General features: G+C 48.6%; 1 protein-coding gene across 8 annotated transcripts in view; it reads right to left on the reverse strand.

Moving 5' to 3' along the window:
* Positions 1 to 202: 202 nt before the first annotated feature.
* The window catches only part of TUBGCP3 (tubulin gamma complex associated protein 3), an 85,326-nt gene continuing 63,307 nt past the window's right edge, over positions 203 to 22,221 (reverse strand). For 4 of the 8 annotated variants that reach the window (XM_042930419.1, XM_042930429.1, XM_042930376.1 and 1 more), the window contains 3 exons: positions 20,902 to 21,042; positions 18,291 to 18,407; positions 10,155 to 15,195 (listed from right to left, as the gene is read on the reverse strand). In XM_042930419.1, the coding sequence (XP_042786353.1) occupies positions 15,037 to 15,195; positions 18,291 to 18,407; positions 20,902 to 21,042 (417 nt within the window). In that variant the 3' untranslated portion in view covers positions 10,155 to 15,036. Of the gene's footprint in view, positions 1,087 to 1,740; positions 1,947 to 10,154; positions 15,196 to 18,229; positions 18,408 to 20,901; positions 21,043 to 22,221 lie in introns of those variants that run through there. The other 4 variants (XR_006200318.1, XM_042930390.1, XM_042930438.1 and 1 more) reach the window with 4 other exon arrangements.

Below are 22,221 nucleotides of genomic sequence, written 5' to 3' on the forward strand. Positions count from 1 at the left end.
CTATTTATATTCAGAAAACAGATCGTGTGCTGCCTCAGATACTTTATCCTCAAATTATCTGCAACTTCCCCCAAATCCTAACTCCCCTGGTTCTCCCGAAAGTGCAGATAAGAACTGACCTACAGCAGTGATGTCTCGACAGTAATCTCTGAGAAGAATTTCACAATCCAAGCATGAATCCCAATAAGCATGAGCATTTATTTACAAATCATATAAACAACTACTACTGTTATGAATATTATCAACACAAAGAGACATTTTAGAAGGACGGTATAAGGATGAAATGAAATATTTTAAAACAATTTTAAATGTAGGTCTTCATTGTACTAAAATACGGTAAAAATAGTGACTTTAGGGAGTCCCAGCTTATTTACAAAATCGCGTTTACCATTTGTGACGCGACCATTTGAAGAGACACCGACATTCAGATAATTTTGACTCTTGGTTTTAATTTCTATCACGTCTGAGAAGATTCCTCACAGGACACAGGGCAGCTCCATCGTGCGTCACTGGCTGGACCGCCAAGTTGCATGGCACGTGACACAATCCCATCGACCAATTTGGCCTCATTTTGTTAAAATTTGGGCAGCAAATTTCTATACTCCATAATAACAGTCAGGTGTTCTCCAGGCTAATTAGAAAGTGTTGAATTTTAATGATTTTTATGAATAAGTCCAATCTACGAAAACCCTTTGTTTGTGATATTTTAGAACAAGTTTAAAAACTATTTCCAAGTTTTTCAAGTGTTAAGTTAAACTTAAACAAAAGTGACACACATTATTCTTGGCAACAAACCCCCATAACAATAACATAACATTTCTGAACATTTTCCAAGCGTCTCCACAGACACATTTCTTCTGAAAAGTAGCTCCTTCCTGAATCGTTGTCAAAACATCATTAGCCAGGTTTTTCCTCGCAGGGGCTGAGTGTTTTACTATGAAAATGTTTGCTCAGTGGCCCCGTCTTGCACAGAGACCATGCACAGATTCGGAACGTCTTCATCGCTAAGAGCGGTGGCATCTCTTTACTTGAGGTGACCGCCAGGCTCCGGGTGCCGCAGGTGCTTCAGGATCACTCCCTGTGTCCCTACAAAATTCGGCAAGGACCCACTGATGCTGGGACTGACACTGTGGTTTCGCTTCCACGTGGACGCGGTGGGTCACAGAGAGACCGTGGCTCCCGCCCCAGAAATGAGAGTAGCCTAGACCCTCTGAGGGGACCCCACATGCCCAGGAGGCAGGAGCGAGTTTTGGCACCCCTCACTCCCGCCCAGGTGACCCTTCATGGGGGGACTGGAACGGCGGCAGCTGAGAGGCCCCCACAGACACAAGGGAACCTCGGCCACTGGAGACGGAAGATGCGGGGGAGCAGAGGGGGACCCAGCTCTGGGCGGCAGGCACACGGGGCCAGTGGTGTCAGGCAGAAAAGCAGAGAAACCCAAAGGCGTTGCACCCCGCCCTGGGTGAACGGGAGACACTCCCTGAGGGGCAGGGGTGGAGGCCGGGAACTCCCCAGGGGCAGGTGCAGGGGGGCAGGTGCAGGGCGACACCTGAGGACAAGACAGCAGAAGGGAGATGAACCCGTGGCCACTTTCGACCCCAAAGGACAAGAAAGCCCTGACCAGCCTCATGTCATCTGAGTCCAGCTCAACTGGCCATGAAGCCTCCACGTGGCTCAACTACAGGACAGGCGGACTTGTCCCACTGCACCCGTGTGGCCAGAAGGCGCCCGCGCCGGGTGTGAGTGTCACCTGCTTCCGCTGGGGTCCGCTGCTCCTTCTATTTTTCCAGCTTTGCTGCAGCGTCACTAACACTGGAATATCTCTGAAGCGCACATCGTGCTGGTAGGGTGCACATCTACACCGCGACAGGGCTCCCCATCTTGCTAATTCGCACATCCGTGGTTTCAGTTTTCTAGTCTCTGCTGTTCTCATACACAAGCTGACTCTGGCAGTCAATAAAAACAAAAACAAGATACATCAACAAACAAGAAAACGTGCTCCGCCAACATGAACTAGTTGGGGGGGGGGGGCACCCGGCTGGCCTACTCAGTGGCGCACACGACTCTTGACCACGGGGGTCATGAGTTTGAGCCCCACGTTATACACAGAGCTTGCTTTAAAAAATAAAGATTAAAAAAACTAAGAGTCAATAGAACCAAACGTGGAGAAATGACTCAGATATTGGAATCTCAGAGCAAAACTTTAAAAAAACCATAACAAGTGTGTTTGGAACCTAGAAAACAAGGAGGCCGATGTCTGTGAAGAGAGCCAAACAGAATTGCGACGCGGAACACGCGGTGTCGGAGAAGACACCGCCTGTCTGCCGCCTGTCTGCCACCTGTCTGCCGTCTGTCTGCCGTCTGTCTGCGGGCTGGCAGCGGCATGGCAGGAAATCTCTGAACTTGGGGGCACAGGCAGAAACTACCCAAACTGAAGCAGAAGGATGGTGCATTGGGGGAAGTGCCACCTGAGGGCAACATTCTCGGCCAGCACATGTGAACCTGCAGCCCCAGAGGAGACAGAATCTGAGGCATAAAAATGCCTGAAGAAATAACAGGCAAGGATATTGCAAAAATAACAGAGAACCAGAAATCCAAGAAGCTTGGCAAACTCAACGGGAGAATACAAAGAAAACCCTCCAAGGCACACGGCAAACTGCTGGAAACCAGGATGGGTTGTAAATCCTGAAAAGAGCCGCACGGGAAAGAAAAAAGGACAGTGCGACAAGGGAATCAAGGCGGAGACCTCTGCCGTCATCTGAGCTCGCGGCCGCAGGTGGAACAGCACCAGCCCACATTTCTGTCTCTGCAAAAACATCCCTCAAAACCAGAGACACGTGGGGTGGCCCCAGCACAGTAAAGGACACCTCCCACACCCCGGAGTCCACCTGTATTCTAAGCACGAAGACTCGATGCAAAGTACCTGCACTTGTCTTTCTTGTTAACACGTTCTTCGCCCCCTCCGCGGACTGCCTGACGGATGTGCCGGGCCGGGCACCCCACCCTGAAGACCACTGAGCCTCTTCAGGGCACCCCCAGAATTTGCCTGTGGCAGGCTGGGTCACCAGGGTTCCCCATGGCCGGAGCAGTACAAGCCCTTCTGGAATCTTCCCCGAAGCCTCGTGCGCAGCAGCTCTGGATTCGACAGGAGACGGTGGCTCCACGCTCACGGGCCAGGGGGCCTGACTCACGGAGCCCCCACCCCAGGCCTGCAGCCTCGGCCCCAGGAGGCTCGGCCCCCTCTCCCCAGCTCCACCCTTCCCATCCTGGCACCTGACGGAGGGAACTCACCTCTCCAGAAGGGCGGATGGGAGGCCTTCCACACCGCAGGACCTCCCCCGGCCAGGGTGGAGGCTGAGACAGGCCACCCCCAGCCTCAGCTCCCAGCAACGTCCCCGGGAGCGGGGAACCCGCAGACCCCTCTGATGACACAAGGGCACGGGCCCCAGGCTGTGGACCAGAAGGGCGAGCAGGGGCAGCCTGATGGACGAGGCCGGGCCTGCGTCCCGGGATGGACAGTGAGGCCCTGGGCTCCCAGGTGTCCCGCAGGGGTGACAGCGTAGAAGTGGTGGATTTGTGTGAGGGAACGCAGCCTGAGGCTCTTGCCAGCAACGGGAACCTCTGCTCCCGGCAAGTTGCTCTGCAGGATTCCCTTGCTGCATTTTTATTAAAACCTTAAACCCAGAATAAAGGCAGAGATATACAAATTTATTTCTCCTCTTGAAGAGACACCTGGCGACACGTCCACAGAACAATATCCATAATCACTCAGCCACATTTCCATACCATTTGACGCAATTTTCTGGAAAGGAGAGGTATATTTTCAGAGCGGGGAGATCTGTGTGTAATTTTAACCTCCCCGCCTCCCACCCGGAGCCCCGCAACACACAGGCGGCCAGGGTGTGGCCGGACCGGCCCCCCATGTCCCTGCTGGGCCCCCATGCAGGTCGTAGCTCCACGGGCCGGCCCTGCGGGCTGGGGCCATGCTCCAAGGCTACAGTGCCTGCCAGACAGCTCTGGCCAGGACGGGTCGCCTCCTCCCCAGATTAACCAGCAGCAGAAACACCCTCCAGGGCCCTGCGCTGGGCAAGTCTGTGCCCCTGAGGCCTCGCTTTGCAGGCGTCATGCCCACAGGGGCAGCGGCCACTCCAGGGCCAGGAGTCCCAGACAGCAAGGCTCCCGAGACCCCAGGGATGGCTGACGCAGGCAGCTTAGGCCCCTCGCGCGTGGCGACCACAGGTGAGGGGCCACCACACGGGCAGGCATGGGAGGGCACCCTGACAGGAAGAAATACGTGGGGGACCCAGGGATCCAGCCATCCCCTCGGAAGGCAGCAACCCTGGCCTACGAGGGCAGCACCGCAGAGATTCAGATCCCTGACCCAGGAACGAAGGTTTGGGCCACACTGCAGGCAAGACACCATCAGCCAGAGTGGTCCCCGAGAATTCAGACTGGAGGGCCAGGGTGACAGGGGCTCACCCCACTCACCACCTCCCTCTGAGCCGCCCCAGTGTGAGCAAACACATCCATGCGCTGTAACCTCAGATCTTCACCTGCGGGCACGTCACTGATCTGAAGCCCCAGATGGCACGCTCTGAAGTCCGTCACGGCCTTCCTGCCAGGCCAGGCTCCCTGAAAGCTGCTCAGCCCACGCTTGCACACAGGGGACCCCTCTGGTAACTTGGCTCAGGAACTCTCCGATGCTTTGTCAAACTTCCCCAGAACCGTGCTGCCATCTGACCCTTCCTCCAGAACTTTCTTCATCCCCACGGCCCTTTTCTGTGAGGATCTGACCTGAATCACACCTAGCCGGCCTTCCCAGCCTCCACCGAATCCCTCCCACCATGGTCTCTCTCCCGATAAAGCTCTCTCCCAGGCATCTCTCCCGATAAAGCTCTCACACAAGTAATCCCACCTTGCTGTCTGCTGCTGGGGGAACCAGCACAGGTACACAGAAAATCCAAAGAACCCATAGATAAGCTAGTACAATCAGTGGGCAATTGCTACAACAACTTAATAAGACTTCTGGATACAAAATCAACATATAAAAGATGCATTTCTGTGTATCAGTAACAAGTAAAAATCCTACCTTGAAGAAAATACAGGCACCCCTGGGGGCTCAGTTGGTTAAGCATCTGACTCTTGATTTGGGCTCAGGTCATGATCTCACAGTTCTCGTGGGATCAAGCCCCGTGTCAGGCTCTGTGCTGACAGCGCGAAGCCAGCTTGGGATTCTCTCTCCCTCTCTCTCTGCCCCTTCCCCCCCCACCTCCCTCCCTCCCTAAACATTTTTTTTTTAATACACTACCATTTAAAAAATGAGGCCCCTAAGAATAAACCTAACAAAAGTTGTACAAAGTCATCATGGAGAAATTTATAGGATTTTGAAAGGCATTAAGACAAAAGTAAACATGGAGAGATATACTATGTTCATAGATTGGAATAAGCAATATTATAAACATGTCAACCTCTCTCCAAATTGATTTATAGACAGTACAACCCTAATCAAAACATTATTCTTTTCTGGGAACTGGACTCTAAAATTTACATGAAAGGAAAAAGGTCAGAAATAGCCAGGGGTTCCTTGCAGAAGAGTAAGAAGTTTAAAGCACTCTCCTTAAGAGATACCAATATCTACTATAAAACTATAGAAATCAAGACAGTCTTGTGTTGACGCAAGGACAGACAATTTGACCAATGGAACAAAACCATGAATATGTAGATTTCTGTCTTATGACAGAGAGAGTATTTCAGATCAGACTTCTCAATTGTTGGGACTTGGAAACTGAATAGTTATGGAAAAGAAATGAAACTGAACTCCTACCTCACACCATATGTAAAAATTCATCCCAGGTAAATTGAAAACAAAATGTGAAAGATAAAACTATTACATTTTTATCTTCCATGACTGCAGGGTTGGGAAGTATTTCTTAAACAAAATGCAGCATTTGCTAACCAAAACATTTTTATAAAACAAAGATTGACAGATGGGTCAATATTATAATTTAAAATATGAAAAAAACAATACAGGGGCCCCTGGGTGGCTCAGTAGGTTAAGCATCTGACTTCGGCTCAGGTCTGATCTCACAGTTCGTGAGTTCAAGCCCCGCATTGGGTTCTGTGCTGACAGCTCAGAGCCTGGAGCCTGCTTTGGATTCTGTGTCTCCCTCTCTCTCTGACCCTCTCCTGCTTACACTCTGTCTCTCTTAAAGAAATTTAATAAGATAAAAAGACAACACAAAGAAAGCATACCAGAAATTGAGAAAAGATGTGTGCAATATCTATAACTGACAGAAGATTCGTACATAAACTATATAAAGGGGTGCCTGGTTAAGCGTTCATTTGGGTTGGACTTCGGCTCAGGTCATGATCTCTTGGTTTGTGAGTCTGAGTCCCACATCAGGTTCCCTGCTGTCAGCGCAGAGCCAATTCATATCCTCTGTCCCCGTCTCTCTCTTTGCCCTTCCCCTGCTCATGGGCACACTCTCTCTCACAAAAATAAACAATAAAAAAATATAAAAATATAAATATCCCATATATCAATAACAAAATGACAAGAAAACAAAACAAAACAAAACTCTCCCAAAAGTACAAAAGACAAAACCAGGCAATTCAAAAAATGGGAAAATTCAATAGCCAGCAAATACATCAAATCACATCCAACCTCGTTACTAGCTAAGAAATATAAATTAAAGCCATGAGATACCATCATACTGCAGCCAGACTGGCATTAAAATCTAGTGATAATTGTAAAAGCCAAAAATTGCAAATAACCCAAACATTCATTAAGAATAAAAGGGCTGAATAAACTGTGGTACGTTCAAAAACTGGAGTGACACATAGCAGTAAGTGAACTTCAGTTACTGCTCAAGGTGTCCATTATCAACACACTTAAGTTATGGGCACCAGTATGCCCTCACACATAAAGTGTTGAATTACAGATCCCACCAACAATCTGTTATTCTTAGCAATGCAAATGCAGGTGGTAAAATTACAGGGGAAAGGGGTGAGTGACAGAGTCAGGAAAGGTCACAGGAGGCTCCCACATTGGTAGAAATGCTGTAGATTTTAAACTAGAAGGTAGGAACATGGCTTCTGGCTTTGCAGTTAATCTTTAAACTTGACATGTCATAAACATATGCAGAGATTAATTACACAGAAAAAAATCTGCATCGCCAAAAGCTGCTTCTCTTAAAAAATAGTAACTCTAAAAACGTGACAAACCAGCACTCCAGTGAAACAACTCGTCAAAATCATCTTCTTGCCAAATGCAACGATCAATTCTCTACCAGAATCTAATTCTGCCTTTCAGCAGCATGCAAAAGAGTTGACCACTCTTTTCCTGCAACGCTCTTCCCTCGGGTTCTGCGATACCCCAATGCTCCTGCTCAGCCTCTAAATATTGGGCATACTTGAGGCTGAGTCCTGGATCATCTTCTCTACACCCCCTTCGGGGTAACTTCACTAAAACCCATTCCTTCAAATGCTCTGTATATGCTGATGATCCCCAAATGTTTAACTCTAGCTGTGACCTCTCCTCTGAAATCCAGACTCATAAATCCAGAGTTCACGTCTCTGATGCTCTATCCTATAGCCTCTAGCTGCCTTGGCCTCCCAGGACAACCACCTCCACTGAAGTTAGAGACATTTCCATGCTCTGCCTAGGTTCCCTCTCCCTGCACTGCAGACTTTCTCCAGGAAGTAAGTTAGGGGTCACCTCAGGTTGTTTCACAAATCTCCCAGGTATCAGGGCTCTCCATTGCCAGGAGTACGTTGTCTCCATTGCAACCTGTTGTCTGGCTTCCCTGGTTGTGTTTGGTTTGGTTTGTATCAGGCAGAATACATCTGGTCTCTATTATTCCATCCTGGCCAAAAATGGCAGCCCTCCCTCTTTAATAACTCTGAAAGTGCAAATTAGTACATCATAAATGTTAATAAATGTTTGGTGAATGAAGTATTTAACTTTAAAACCACTGAGTACAAAGAAGGGTGTCTCAGCAGTGAGAAAAACAAATAGCAAGATGGTAGGCTTAACCCCAACTGCACAAATAACCACATTAAAGGTAAATAGCCTAGAAATCCCAATTAAATACAGAGATTTTATATTGGATTAAAAAAACAAACATAAGTGTGGCCCAACTATATGCTGTCTACAAGATATCCACTTTATTTATTTTATTTTATTTTAGAGAAAGAGAGCATGAGTGGGGGAGAAAGGCAGAGGGGGAGAGAGGACAGAGAAAAGTCTTTTTTTTTTTTTTTTAAAGTTTATTTATTTATTTTGAGAAAGAGACAGAACAAGCAGGGGAGGGGCAGCAAGAAGAGACAGAAGCCCAAGCAGGCTCCGCACCATCAGTGCAGAGCCTGATGGGGGCTCAAACCTACAAACTGTTAAGATCATGACCCGAGCCAACATCAAGAGTCAAACACTTAACCAGCTACACCATCCAGGGACCCCAAGAGTGAAAGAATGTTAAGCAGGCTCCATGCCCAGCACAGACCCCAATGCGGGGCTCAATTCCACAACACTGGGATCATGACCTGAGCCTAAATCAAGAGTCAGATGATCAACTGCCTGAGCCACCCAGGTGCCCCAAAATATCCACTTTAAATATAAAGCTACACATATGCTAAATATAAAAGAATGGAAAAGATATACCATGCTAACACAAATCAAAAGAAAGCTGGAGTGGTTGTAATATAGACAAAGTATGTTTCAAAGCAAAGAGTATTACCAGAGATTGCGAGGGTCACTTTACAATGATAAAAGGGGTCCGTTCATCCAGGAATTATAACAATCCTAAATACTTATGAACCTAACAACAGAGCTTCAAAATACATAAAGCAAAAACTGAGAGAAATGCATAAGACAAATTCATGATTATAGTGAAAAGATTGCAACACCCCCTCTCTCAACAAACAATAGGAAAAGTAGACAAAAATTAGTGCAAGTGCAAAAGACTTAAGCCAACCACCTTAACCTAACGGAATTCATAGAACACCACAAAACATCAGAATAAACATCCTTTTAATGTGTACCCGGGACACTTGTCAAGATAAACCCTCTCTAGGGTCATAAAACAAATCTCAATAAATTTAAATGGATTCACCTCAAAAAAGTATATTCTCTGACCACAGTGGGATTACATTACACATCAAAAACAGAAAGGTACCTGAAAAATCCATAACAATTTGGAAACAAAATAACAAACTTCTAAATAACCCATAGGTCAAAGAATTAACCAAAAGGGAAATTTGGAAAGTATTTTAAAAGAACAAAAATGAGAGAACATATTAAAATTTGTTGAAGGAAACAGAAAGATCTTAAATCAATTACCTTATCTTCCATCTCAAGGAAAGAAAACAAAAGAAAAGCTCAGTAAGCAGAAGAAATAACAAAGATCAGAGTAGAAATCAGTAAAATATAAAGCAGAAAACAATGGGGGGAAATCAATGGCAACAAAATCTGCTCATCTGAGAAGATGAAACTGATTAATCTCTAGCCAGATACGTGGGGAGGAGACACAAGCCTCCCATGCAGAAGAAATTTCAAATAATTTTTGTAGATACTCTCCCCTCAAAGGAGGGAGAGCAAAGCCCCTCTCCGCTAAGTGTGGGTTGCACCAGCGACCTCCCCCTAAAGGGCACAGGATGAAAAAGAGGGTAAAGGGGTAACTTCGCAGGGAAGGATGCCATCTCAGGCAGGCGACCAGGGTCGGCACTCACATTGATAAGCCATGTAGACAGTGTGCACCCTGGATTCCCTGAGAGCAGAAGGGCACTTCTGGGGTCTTCCTCCCTGAATTCATAATCTCAGTCTAACCATACGACATCAGACAAAACCCAATTGAGGGACATTCTATAAAATATCTGACCAGTACTCTTAAAACTGGATAACAGAAAAACAAGAAAAACCTGAGAAAAATGTCACAACCAAAAGGAGCCTAAGGAGACAAGACAACCAAATGTCATGTGATGCCCAGAACGGACAGAGGTCCTGAATGGACAGGTGCTCGTTATGGACAGGTGTCCTGAATAGAACAGAAAAAACATCCAGCAGAAACATACAGGAGATGCATAGGTAATTTATAGTTTTCTAGTAGCAATGTTTAAAATGTAAAAAAAAAAAAAAAGAAAAGAAAAAACTGGCAAAATTAATTTTAATATATTTTATTTAAGCAAACATATACAAAATATCACTTCAACATGTAACTGTATGAAAAAATATTGAGCTATTTTACATTCCTTTTTTCATACTAAATATTTGGGATTTGCAGTGTATTTTACACTTACACACATCTCAGTGCAGAGTAGGCACTTTTCAAGTGCTCAACACCTGTGATGGACAGGCAGATCTAAATTAATAGCTACAATCTAAAGTTGACAGCAATTGGAAACTACTATAATCACGGTGAGGACTCTTGGTTAATTGCAGGCTAATACACAGATATCGCTTCCTCTGACAAGTTTCAATTTGTGGTTAAAATGACAGCAAAAAAGCAGTAGCAGCTTTGCTAGGATTCTCTACATACTCATTTGTCCAGTCTTTTCCCTGAAACTATACCTGTGGGAGACTCTGTCCACACCACGGACAGAAATAAAAATCTCTATGCTGACAAGCACAGAGCCTGGGGGGTACTTAAGTCTTTTAAAAAGGCCTAAACAGGGAGAATCTATTTGTAAATCACCTACATGATAAAAGACTTACATCCAGATATATATAAAGAATTCTCAAAACTCTGTAAGAAAACAACGAACCCAATAAAACATGGGAAAATATCTTGACAGACACAATTTCACGGCAGATGAGCCTATGGAAACACACTCGGTGTCATTAGACCCCAGAGACATGCAAGTTAAAAGCACAGTGAAAGGCCAGCACACACCCGTGAGAACATCTGAACTTAAGAGGCTGTTCCTCCTGCAGCGTGGACAAGGATGCGAGGACACTGGAGCTCTGGCTCATGGGCCCTGCCTTGCCGGCCAGGCCCTGAGACATGAGATGTAAACATGTGAGGTGTGGACGGCTAGCCGTGCCCTGTCCTAGCCACCAGGACGTGAAGGACGTGAAGGACGTGAAGGCCTTTATCCACAGACTCCGCCACAGCTGTTCACAGCAGCTTTACTTACAACAAATGCTGGAAACAAGGTAAATGGTCAACAGGTGAATGTGTTTCCTTGTGTGATGGGAGTTAAAAGCTCTCAGCTTAAAATTTTTTCCCAGTGGTTTGCCCCAAACCATTCCACGTACCCGAAGTAACCCTTCACACACTCTAAAGACCCACAAGTTCTCGTCTGTGGGTGTCTCTTTCTGTTCTTGTGTCCTACCACTTTTACATAGTAGCATTACGTTTTTTGATAACATGGTTTGACAAATCTGTGTATCTATTATTCTTCCTTTTCAGAAACTAACAACTGAGAAAAAAGCAAACTTCCCAGAAATTTTGAACTGTAACTATATCCACAGTCAGAATAAGACAATCACAGCCTGGTTAGGAACTAATGAAACAGAAAATGCACTCCATGAAAGCCTGTGATGTAATGCAAAGCGAGAATGATTCAGTCACAAACACAATGAGAAAAAGAAATTCCATATGTTTTCAATTCAGGAAAAAAAAAAAAAAAGAGGAAGAGGAACATACTAAATACAGAATAGCAATTTAAAAACAAAGCAAAAAATGGCATCTATGCATAGTCAAATGATAATATCAAGAGATAATTCCTGAAAGACAGAGCCATGATCACACTGGGAAGGTGACCAGAAAGAAAAAAGAAAGCACGAATACATAATACCGGGAACTAAGGAGCTAGAACTCAAACGTGAGTATTTCAATTACCATAAAGGCATCTACTTAATCATTAATGCCAACAAACTTGACAGCCTAAATGAAAACACGTGATTTCCTAGAAAGAAAAAGGAACCTGGAATTCAGAACCACAGTAGACTAGGAAAAAAGGCTGTTTATGACACACCCACCAAGACGTGTCCGGTGATGACACTGCTGAAACTGAGCAGGGTCCTTGGGAGGAATAATCACGACTTCGGGACCACAATCTTCTGACACAGCCAGAGCATCCGGCATCTTCTCTCCACCAGGTCAGAGTCTAACAGACCCAAGCGACTCCACCCAAGTCACCAACACACAAGGGAGCACCTCCGCCTTTTACGTAGGCGCTGCCCTCCCTTGATTACACCTCCATACATCTGCAAATACTGCCGTTCCTGAAGCGTAAGTTCCTCCGTGCTGTTCGGCACCCCTCATCCACTTACATGCGCATGAGCAGGGTGGTGAGTCCCTCTCGCCCACCGAGGCCCAAACGGCCATGCTCAGCTCTACACAGGTCTGCCGGGAAGCCCGGTGGGAGGCCTGTCCTCCCTGCTTGCGGCCACAGCGTCCACACCAACGTTCCCAGCGCTGAGGAGCCGTGCTCACGGGGAGGCCACTAGCCCGCCAGCTCCTTGTCCTCAGACCTCGGGTGCTGGTTTTTGGGAACACTGGTCCCTTCACGTAGACTTTGTGCCTCGTGACTCACTCTGAGTATGACTGTGCCTATTTGATACAAGTGCTTTTTTCCGAGTCAGATTTTCACGTTGGCTGTCCCATGGTGTCCCGTAAAGCCAGGACACGTTCTCCATAGGGCTGGGAGAGTTCCCTTGGTGACAAATGTGTATGCATGAAGGAAAGGTGCCCCCTGCCCCAGCTTGTCAAACCTGCTATAACCCAACAGGACTCAAGAGAGGCAAGTCCTGAGCGGAGACAAGCCGTGCCTGCAGCCTGGCACTTGACCTGAGCTGGGCGGTAAGAGGCGTCCCCAGTGACAGGAAAGCTGGGCTGGGCTCCCCGGAGCTGCCCGGGGCGAAAGGCGTCAGCACACCAGACACAGGAGCTCCGTTCATCAAGAATGTGCCCAGAGCCTGACTGGACGCACACAGTTCTGTCCGATCTACACGACAGGCCTGAAAGGTCAGCACCACTACTGTTCTCCGGGTGAAGCAGCAGTGGCCCTCCCAGAGCCACGCCGGGTACCTGCCTCCAGGGACGACTCACCGCTCCAGCGGGCTCTCCCACCTCAACCACCCTGTGGGGAGCCCCGACTCATCACTGAGGAGACCAGCTCTGTGACAGGTCTGCCGGGTAACAGGACGTCCCCAGTGGGGTCTGAAACAACCTGGACCGCCAGCCCCCCTGTGGTTGCCACCTCCACGGTTCTGTCCAGGGACCGCCCCCACCCCGGGGGAGGCCCCTCAGAAAGCACCTCCATAACCCACTCGTCACTTCCTCCTAAGCTCAAACGGAGTTTTAGTTCCCAAATCTGGATTAGCATTTTCCAAAGTGGCTCCTACGGAAGATTAGAGGAGAAATGCTTTAAATAAAATAAAAACAGGTTCCGAGGTCAACAATCTTAGGGAAATTTCTCTGGGAGATACAGGTAACCCCTGCTTTTCAAAAGCCCCCATCACGCCACTTGGCTTTCACAAAAGCCCCACATCAGTGCCTGTCTGGAGAGGATCTTCCAGAGCATTCAGGGCTGGCTTTGCAGCCCAGCACCCTCGGGGGACTGCGCTCCCATCGCTCTGCTCAGCAGCCAGCCGGAGTTCTGCACTGCGCCTGCTGGCACCCGGGCGTTCTCTCGATCCTGTGCCTCTTCCAGCAAGATGCACCCCGAGAAAAGCCTAAAAGGTCGCTTTGGGGCGGGGGGGCAGGGGGGCGCACGCAGACACTCCTCCATACACGTCACAGCGGACTGCTACTTTGCTCTCCTCCGACTCGGCTTATGGAAGTCCTCATGGGAGGACCACTCTGGACACGGCACTCCCTCGCTCCTGGGAAGTGTTCCGGGACAAAACCCTGCTCCAAACTCCAATTTTACAAACTTTTAACCTAAACTACGCTGCTCTCCTACAACGTTCAGATGCACTCTGCAGAGCGGGGACCCCCCAAGCGCCCTGGGGAACTGGGTGGGACAGCAGAGCGAGCTATGAGGGCAGTGCCAGCCCTGAGAGATGGCCGCCCCCCTCCGCACCGAAGGGCACACGGGCTGCGTCCTAGGTGTCACCCTCATCCCCACGTGTGCCCTGCCACCTGGCGAGGGACCAGCTCTCCTCACAGCTGCTCCATTCAGGGAGGAACCGATACAGCTGAAAGACCGCTTTTAATTTTCTAAGTTTCACTTATGCAACATAATAAAGGCGGATTTATGTGACTTGATGACGTTTTTACAAAAAACAGTTCCCCACACCTGGTCAGTATATAAATATTTACAATGAAAAAATAGGCAAGGGAAAAGGAAGCCTTCCATATTCATGTCAGTTTCTTTAAAATGCTCATTAGAATTTGAAAATAAAATAGTTCGTTCACTCTCTAGTCTCTATTTACATCGTCCCGACGGCTGAGGAAATCTGGGCTTGAGGGTGGCTGTTCAGATCACCGGGACGTCCTACACTATTTTAGAGTAGTTATCTGAAAGAGTAAATTAAATATAAAAATGTAAACTTTGAAAGAAGGATAAACGTGTAAAGGTTCTTACAGAAGTTGACATTTTACACACTACAGACCAAAATAAAATGCTCTGTATATTTTCTTAGCAGGGACATTCTGTTTCAATTGAACTTGATCATATAACAAAAATTGCCTCTAAGGAGGAGGTTAAAAAAATAGCAAGAACAAAATTACCATCTTAAGTGATGAACATCCATTTGCTCTAATTTTCTCTAAAAGCAACAGGGATTTCTCAAAAAGTGACAAATATAAATTATATCATGGAGAGCTTAAGAAGCCTCAACGAAGTATGGTATCTCGTAAATACGAAGACGTTAAAAAACAAACGAGTAGTGCAAACGGGCCTATGTAACTCGGTGACGTTACAAATACATCCACTCCGTGTGTGACGACAAGATTTGGATGTGACAGATGCCGTGCCCCCAGGAGCTTCAGGGGCTCGTGGGCAGCACGCCGGCGGCCTCACGGGTTCGCACGCGTGTTCACCTCGACCTGCAGTCCCTGGCGCAGGCGGCGCCGGGGGATACGGGAGGGCTCACGCGTGGGAGCCACGCCGCCCGCGGGAGCCCAGGGACACCCGCAGCCTTGGCTCTCGGGCCTCGTAGTGCTCGTTGAAGTCCAGCCTGAAGCTCAGGAAGCGCAGGCTCTCGTCGGAGCTGGTCGTCAGCAGCACCAGGAACTGCTGCACCACACCCTGGGGACAGGAAAGGAACAGGAACGTCAGCAGGGGCTCGCCCCTGTGGCTCAGTGGGCTGGGGTTTCTGTCCACACCCACGGTCCTACATAAACCCCCACTGCGGCAGGCATCCCAAAGGAGGGCCGGGTGTGGGGAGGAGATGCCCGTGGGCACAGATACAAATGCGCTATCAATCGATTTTATTTAAAAGAACCAACACGTTTCCCTTTCTGCCCTAAGTTCTGTAAGAATATGCAAAGCAGTGAAGCTTCTGATGTTCAAACAGCCTATTCTTTTTATTATGTTTAACCTTACGCTCTTAGAAATGTACCCTTCTTTTTGATGTTTACTTATTTCTGAGAGAGACAGAGACAGAAAGAGAGAGAGACAGAGCATGAGCAGGGGAGGGGCAGAGGGAGAGGGAGACACGGAATCCGAAGCAGGCTCCAGGCTCCAAGCTATCAGCACAGAGCCCGACGTGGGGCTCAAACTCAAGAACTGTGAGATCATGACCTGAGCCGAAGGCGGACACTTAACCGACTGAGTCCCCCAGGAGCCACTTTTTATTTTAAATACAAAACCCAGAGTTACATTTTCATCTTTCCCTTGAGTTATGAAGAGGCCTGAATCATAAAGCCCTCACAGGAAAGCACAAGGCAAACATGAGGAAGGACCTGCCTCTAAGGCACGACCATTGGCTCCCAGGCCGAATCTCCTTCCTGAAGATTCACAGGCAGAGTGTGGAGCGTCACCTCCTTATCGAGGGGCTTTGTAAACGTGAGGGGACATGACTGTCCTCAAACCTTCAGACGGCAAAACCCAGCTGCTTCTCTGCAGGGCGGAGTCACTTAGGAGCACAAACCCCACCATCGGGTTCCTGAGTCACAGCCAGCAGGCGTGTGTCCGTCAAGCAGGTGAGGTTTGTCCCCACGCCTGCAGACCCGCAGGAGGTCTCATGTGCAGAGAAGTCCTCGCTGAAACACCACATGCCACAGTCCTCCCAAACCCCAACAGCACCTCAGTCCCTGTCCTTGCTCCTGGGGACTTGGGCATGTGACACCAAGGGACACACACCTGAGCTGGTGCACAGCAGGGCGCTGTGGACACCCGTGTCATTCTGGGAAACAGAGGGCTTCAGAGACAGTCTCTAAGCAATTCTATCACAAAAATATAAACAGTGGCTCCTTGCTGGGCAACAAAACAAACGTGTGAAGGTCACTACAGGGACATGTGAAGGACAGGTCTGTGCTCAGGCTGGGGACTCCAGTCATGGCTCAAAAGCAGAACATGATGGTGGCTGTTGATGCCCTGCTGTTTCCATAATTCAGAGAACAGAAGAGGACTTTTCTGTTAAGGGAAAAGAAATCCCAATGGCCATGATTTAGAAAGAAGATTAAGACTGTAATTTCAGTAAAACTGGGATTATACAGATTAAGATTCCTTCTCAAAAATGTATTAACTCTCTCAGGAAATATGTAATCACCCCTATCTCTTTGAGAAACAAGCATAGGGACAGACGTTTTCAAGATTTCTCTGCAGCAGATACACAACTCTCTTAATAGTAGCAGTGCACCTGCAGGCTCAGTCAGTTCACTGTCCAACTCTTGATCTCAGCTCAGGTCATGATTCCAGGGTGGTGGGATAGAGCCCCATGTTGGGCTCTGTGCTGAATGTGGAGCCTGCTTGAGATTCTCTCTCTCTCTCTCTCTCTCTCTCTCTCTCTCTTTCTCTCTCTCTCTCTCTCCCTCTCCCCTGCTTGTGCTCTCTCTCCAAAATTAAAAAAAAAATTTTGAATTAAAAAAAATAATACGGAGCTGACCATTAGGTATCCATTTTTTTTTAAGTTTATTCATTCATTTTCAGAGAGAGAGTGAGTACGAGCAGGGGAGGGACAGAGAGAAAGGGAGAGAGAGAATCCCAAGCAGGCACCATGCTGGCAGTGCAGAGCCTGACGTGGGGCTTGAACCCATAAACCGTGAGATCGTGACCCGGGCCAAAATCAATATTCGGACACTCAACAGACTGAGCCCCCCAGGTGCCTGTAGATGTCCATTTTAAAAAAAAAAAAAAATTTTTTTTAACGTTTATTTATTTTTGAGACAGAGAGAGACAGAGCATGAATGGGGGAGGGTCAGAGAGAGGGAGACACAGAAACAGGCTCCAGGCTCTGAGCTGTCAGCACAGAGCCCGACGCGGGGCTCAAACTCACGGACCGCGAGATCATGACCTGAGCTGAAGTCAGCCGTTTAACCGACTGAGCCACCCAGGCGCCCCTAGATGTCCATTTTTAAGAAATGTGCATACATGCTATTTCTGCACACGGAGGTAAAGTAGGTATTTCATTATGAAAACAGTATCCGGTGAAGATACTTTTGCACTGAACACAACCCCATCATCGTTAGGACATATTTTCAACAAACACGCAACAGTCACTAACGTCAGAGGAAGACACTTGGGAAAGGGACAAAGTCTTTCCCCGCCCACGTCACACGGAAGACCGCCATCAGAAGTGTGAGGACACGGGAAGAAACTAGATGCCATGAACAGGTGGCACCTTCGTGTGAAATCCTGAACCACGTGGAGACATTAGCACACAAATATGTAATTTTCAAAGGTTTTAACGTCAATGCTCGATTTGTCTTCCTTATTAGTTACCGGCAACCAAATGTAAAAATTCTTCACAAAATCTTTTCACCTGTATCTCCATCACTAAAATCACACTGAGAACAGATGGAACCAGAAGGCAAAACCACCACAGGCATAAAAGGCAGAGCCCATGCACTCTGGGCCTCGGCGTCTCTCTCAGCCTCCCGGGGCTGTGTGCCGAGTTCAGCGCCCGCTGCCCTGCGCGCCCGGCTCCTCCACAGCCCCCCGCACGCCCGCGGCGCCCTCCGGCCTCACCCCGGCCCTCCCAGAGCCCCCGCCCACCACCGACACCACCGGAACCCTCCCAGGCCAACATCGGGGGTGAGCCCAGGGTCCCTGGGAAGGTCACAGCCAAGACTGGGCACCACCCTGGGTGGAGGGTGGACCGAAAGGACTGTGTTCTAACTATTCTGATGGCAACGGTCTACTGCAGGAACACACCAGTGTGGTCCGGGCCCTGCCAGCACCTGGTAGAAATGGGCCAGTATCCGCAGCTGCGAGCACATTTTCGGGATAGATTCTCGAAACTCTTGAATCCTCCTGTTCTCCTCCTCCTCCTCTGCTGCCGTCACTCCCCACCGGCCCTAAAGAATGGGAACGACCAGATGAAATTAAAATATGGGTGCAAGAAGCCGCCAGGGAGGACGGGGCTAGAAGGGGAGGGCGGGGAGAGGCATGCTTCCCGCGTCCTTGTGCTGCCGCTGAGCACAGACATTTTCCATCAGCACACATGGGCACAGAGAACGCCCTCACTCTTAGTGACTACGGTTTTACAGTGCGTACGTAGCACATGACACTTCTGATAATTCGTCAAGCCAAGCAGCCTCTCGCGCCGAGCAATGCACCGGTCCATCACTGCGCGCTTTCTCGGCACAGATAGCACGCACAAAGGGGGGCCGACTGGCCCAAAGTGGGAGCCCGTGAGCCCTTGACGGTGGTGGGAACGCCTCTCGCTACTTCTCCTAAGCATGCCGGCTCTTTCTGCACTGGAAATAGACCTACTTCTGGTTCTAAGAGACTGTTCTCTATGGGCGGTGAATCTAACTAAAGGGCTTTGCAGCCGGCCTGCACAGAAGTAGTGTAGGAACTCAGTTTATCAGTGGGAACGCATCCTGGTAAGACAACGATGAAACACTGGTTTCTCCTACAGCTGTTCTGTGTCCTCTGGAAGCTTTAGCACGTCACCCTTCCTGTTCAGACTCAGCCCACCGTGCTGCCTGTGGGTGTGAGGCAGGGCCAAGCTACAGCTGCCTGACTCCACCTACTGACGACCCATTGCCCACTGTCCTCAATCGGGAACTGACGGTCCCAGGAGGCGTAGGGCCGTTTCTGGATGTCTCTCTGCTCACAACTGCCCGTGGTGGCGCCAATGACGTCCTGCTCCCTGCCGTGTTTTCACGGCTAAGTCCCGAGTGCTCAGGTTACTCAACGTCTCTTCTCTGCACACCATGCCCTACATATTTCCACATCAACTGTAGAGTTGGTTTATCATTTCTTACCAAAAGAAAAAAAAGTATGAAGGCCCACAAAAATCCCAGAACTGCTGGGATCAGAACCGGGATGGAACTGAGTCGGTTCTCCAATCCACGAATACAACATATTCCACTTAGGGGCCCTTTACGATCTCTGTGACGCAGCAGTTCGCAGACCTTGTTTGCCAAGGGCCAGGGGGCACACAGCGTGGGGTCTGTGGGCCGCCAGGCCGACACCATCACAATGCTGCCACCAGCCTATGCGGGCAGCCACGGACGGCTGCTCCAACACAACTCCATCTGCGGGAACACTCAGGAGGCCGGGCCCCCGTCTTCGTGCACAGTCTCTTGAACACCACAATGACCCTAGGTCCAAGTGACTGCTTCTGCAGTTATTTTGCCCACTGGATTTAAATAATTTCTCCGAGACAGTTCGAGCTTTCAGCTGTCCTATGGTTATCCCCAAGCACATCTGAACGAAACACACCGAATAGTCCTGACTCATTATGTAGATGCGTTCCACTCCGGTGCTGATGGCTTACAGTCTGGAGAGAGAACGTTCAACTCCCACACAACTGGCCACCCCGCTACTACAAGAATGTGAAAATCCCAAGGACTGATTTTTGCAGATTTTATATAGTTTAGTAATTCTCGAGAAGGGCAGATTCTGCGGGGCTGTGGGCAGCTTTACAAATCACAACAGTAACTGGCTTTTACTGAATGCTTCCTAAACGCTAAGTCACTGGCGTGCATGACACACGCCGACAGGTCACCACGGGGTCTTACTTAGCGTCACTCCCCTTTCACAGACAAGGAGACCTGCCCTGGAGAAGTCAAGCCACCCAGAAGGACGCCACCAGCGAGCACGGCCAGGGTGGAGTCTTTGGTCGGTCTGGCACCCGGGCGTGCCCGCACACGGGCCAGGCGGCATTTCGGGGTCACACACACACCCCCATCTTGGCGACAGTAGTGAAGCAGGCCTCTTCCTGTTCCCAGAAATCCTGAGGGGACGGCATGTGCTCTAAGTGGTTGTGAGTTTTCCACGTTAAATAGGGTCCTAACACAAATTTTAAGGAAACAGTTAAAAATAAAACTAATCAAACTGTGTCAACTGAAAAATTTGTCACTCAAGAAGAAGCACCTTGAAAAGGTAAAAAATTATACAGATTATATCAGATACAAGAAGTCTCCTAAACACCCCAACTTGCTCAATAAATCTTCACAATCCAAGGTCACGGAGGACACAAACATACCTTAGGGAGGTCACTGAAAACAGCCAAAGTGCACAACTTAAGTTCCCACGTGGACACACACAGCCACCAGCTCCAGGGGACAGGTGACACAGAGCTGGGCACCGTTTGCAGAGATGTCAGCACCTCCCTCACGGGATTCCCGCGGGTGCTGTCTTCATTTATTTTCAAGACAGGATGACAGCAATGGTGACCGGTCCCCTGGAGCAGTCAGCACCGCCTCAGGACTCCGCACGCAGGTGTGCGCACGGCGTCAGTCGAACATTTCAGCAGGGAAGTTACCTGACGTATTCGTGACTATGGTGGCAATAAGCTCATTTTTAAACCTGGTAAAACCCCCAGTGTCACAGCCATACCTCGACTTCATTCTGTTTCTTTTTCTCCTCAAACTGTAATCGTCTCTGTAACTCTTCCAGAGCCGCTCTGTATATCGCGTCTTGAGTGTTCTGAAGTTCGATGATCTGATCAAACACGGCTCTTAGTTGATTTAAAAGTGCCTGAGGACAGGAAACAAAGATTTTTCTTTTAACGACTAGAGCCCCAACATGCTCATTCCGAAGTTGTTCCAAAGAACATGGACGAATAGTAAAAAGGCACGAAAAAACAAGATACCAACTCACACCCTCAAAGGGCTCTGCCTGTCCACTCGCGCGTACTGAGCACGCACCATGCGGCACAGGGTCCCGTGTCACCCACACCCTCAGAGCACATCACAGGCCACAGCGCAGCCCCAGGAGCAGAGATACTGCGAGGGCAGAAAGGAACAGGAAAGCAATTCCATTTTCTCCACCCTTTGGAGCCACACACACCCAGACCAGACATGGGAGACATGAGAAAAGAGGTTCTTAATGAAATAAAAGAAGAAACAGATTTCAGCACAGTTTTTAAAAATCAGCTCACAGCAGGCACACGCGGACGGTCCCACACTGGAAGCCACCAGTGTTTGGGCCCAGCGTCTCCACACTGCACGGCGCCCTCCACAGGTACCTACGAGATTTCAGGTGGGCTTCCTCCTAGTGTGGCCCCGAAACAGAGCTCAGCAAACATCATTTAGGTAGAAGCCAAAGACACATCCGTGCAAAATGCCACATATGCATCCAAGGTCCAACAGCAAACACAAAGACAACTGGGCCAACGGTGGGGATGCCAGGGGTACAGGAGGGTGGGATGTGAAACCCAATAAACACGACAAGTCTTTCATGGACGGACAACGGCGCCCCACGACTGAAGAGGGGCGTCTACTCGATCCTCCGCCAGCTTAGAGTTTTAAAAAACCCATTAACAATTTGAGAGGAAGAAAATCTTGAAATCACAGGAAAAAAATCACGTTAAAACGTAACAGCCACTCATGATTTATCCAAAGCATCTAAGCAAACTAGGACTCAAGGACCCTCTGTAATCTGATAAAGGTCCTGGGAGATCTCCTGGTGACATTGCAGTCAGGGGTGAAAGAAGAAAATGTGTCTTCCATGTCGGGGATGTGGCATGCATGCTCCTGGTTGACCCAGCTAACATCCTAAGTCAAAAGAGCCAAACATACCCTGTGGAAAGGAAGAAACAAAATGGTTTTCCCTATAAAAATGGGACCTACGTGGATCTAGAAACTACTAGGATAAAAAAGCAGACAAAAGAGCAAAATGAAATCGACAGCATCCCTACAGACCAGCCAAACCGCA

The sequence above is a fragment of the Panthera leo genome, chromosome A1 (assembly GCF_018350215.1).
Source record: "Panthera leo isolate Ple1 chromosome A1, P.leo_Ple1_pat1.1, whole genome shotgun sequence".
NCBI lineage: Eukaryota > Metazoa > Chordata > Mammalia > Carnivora > Felidae > Panthera > Panthera leo.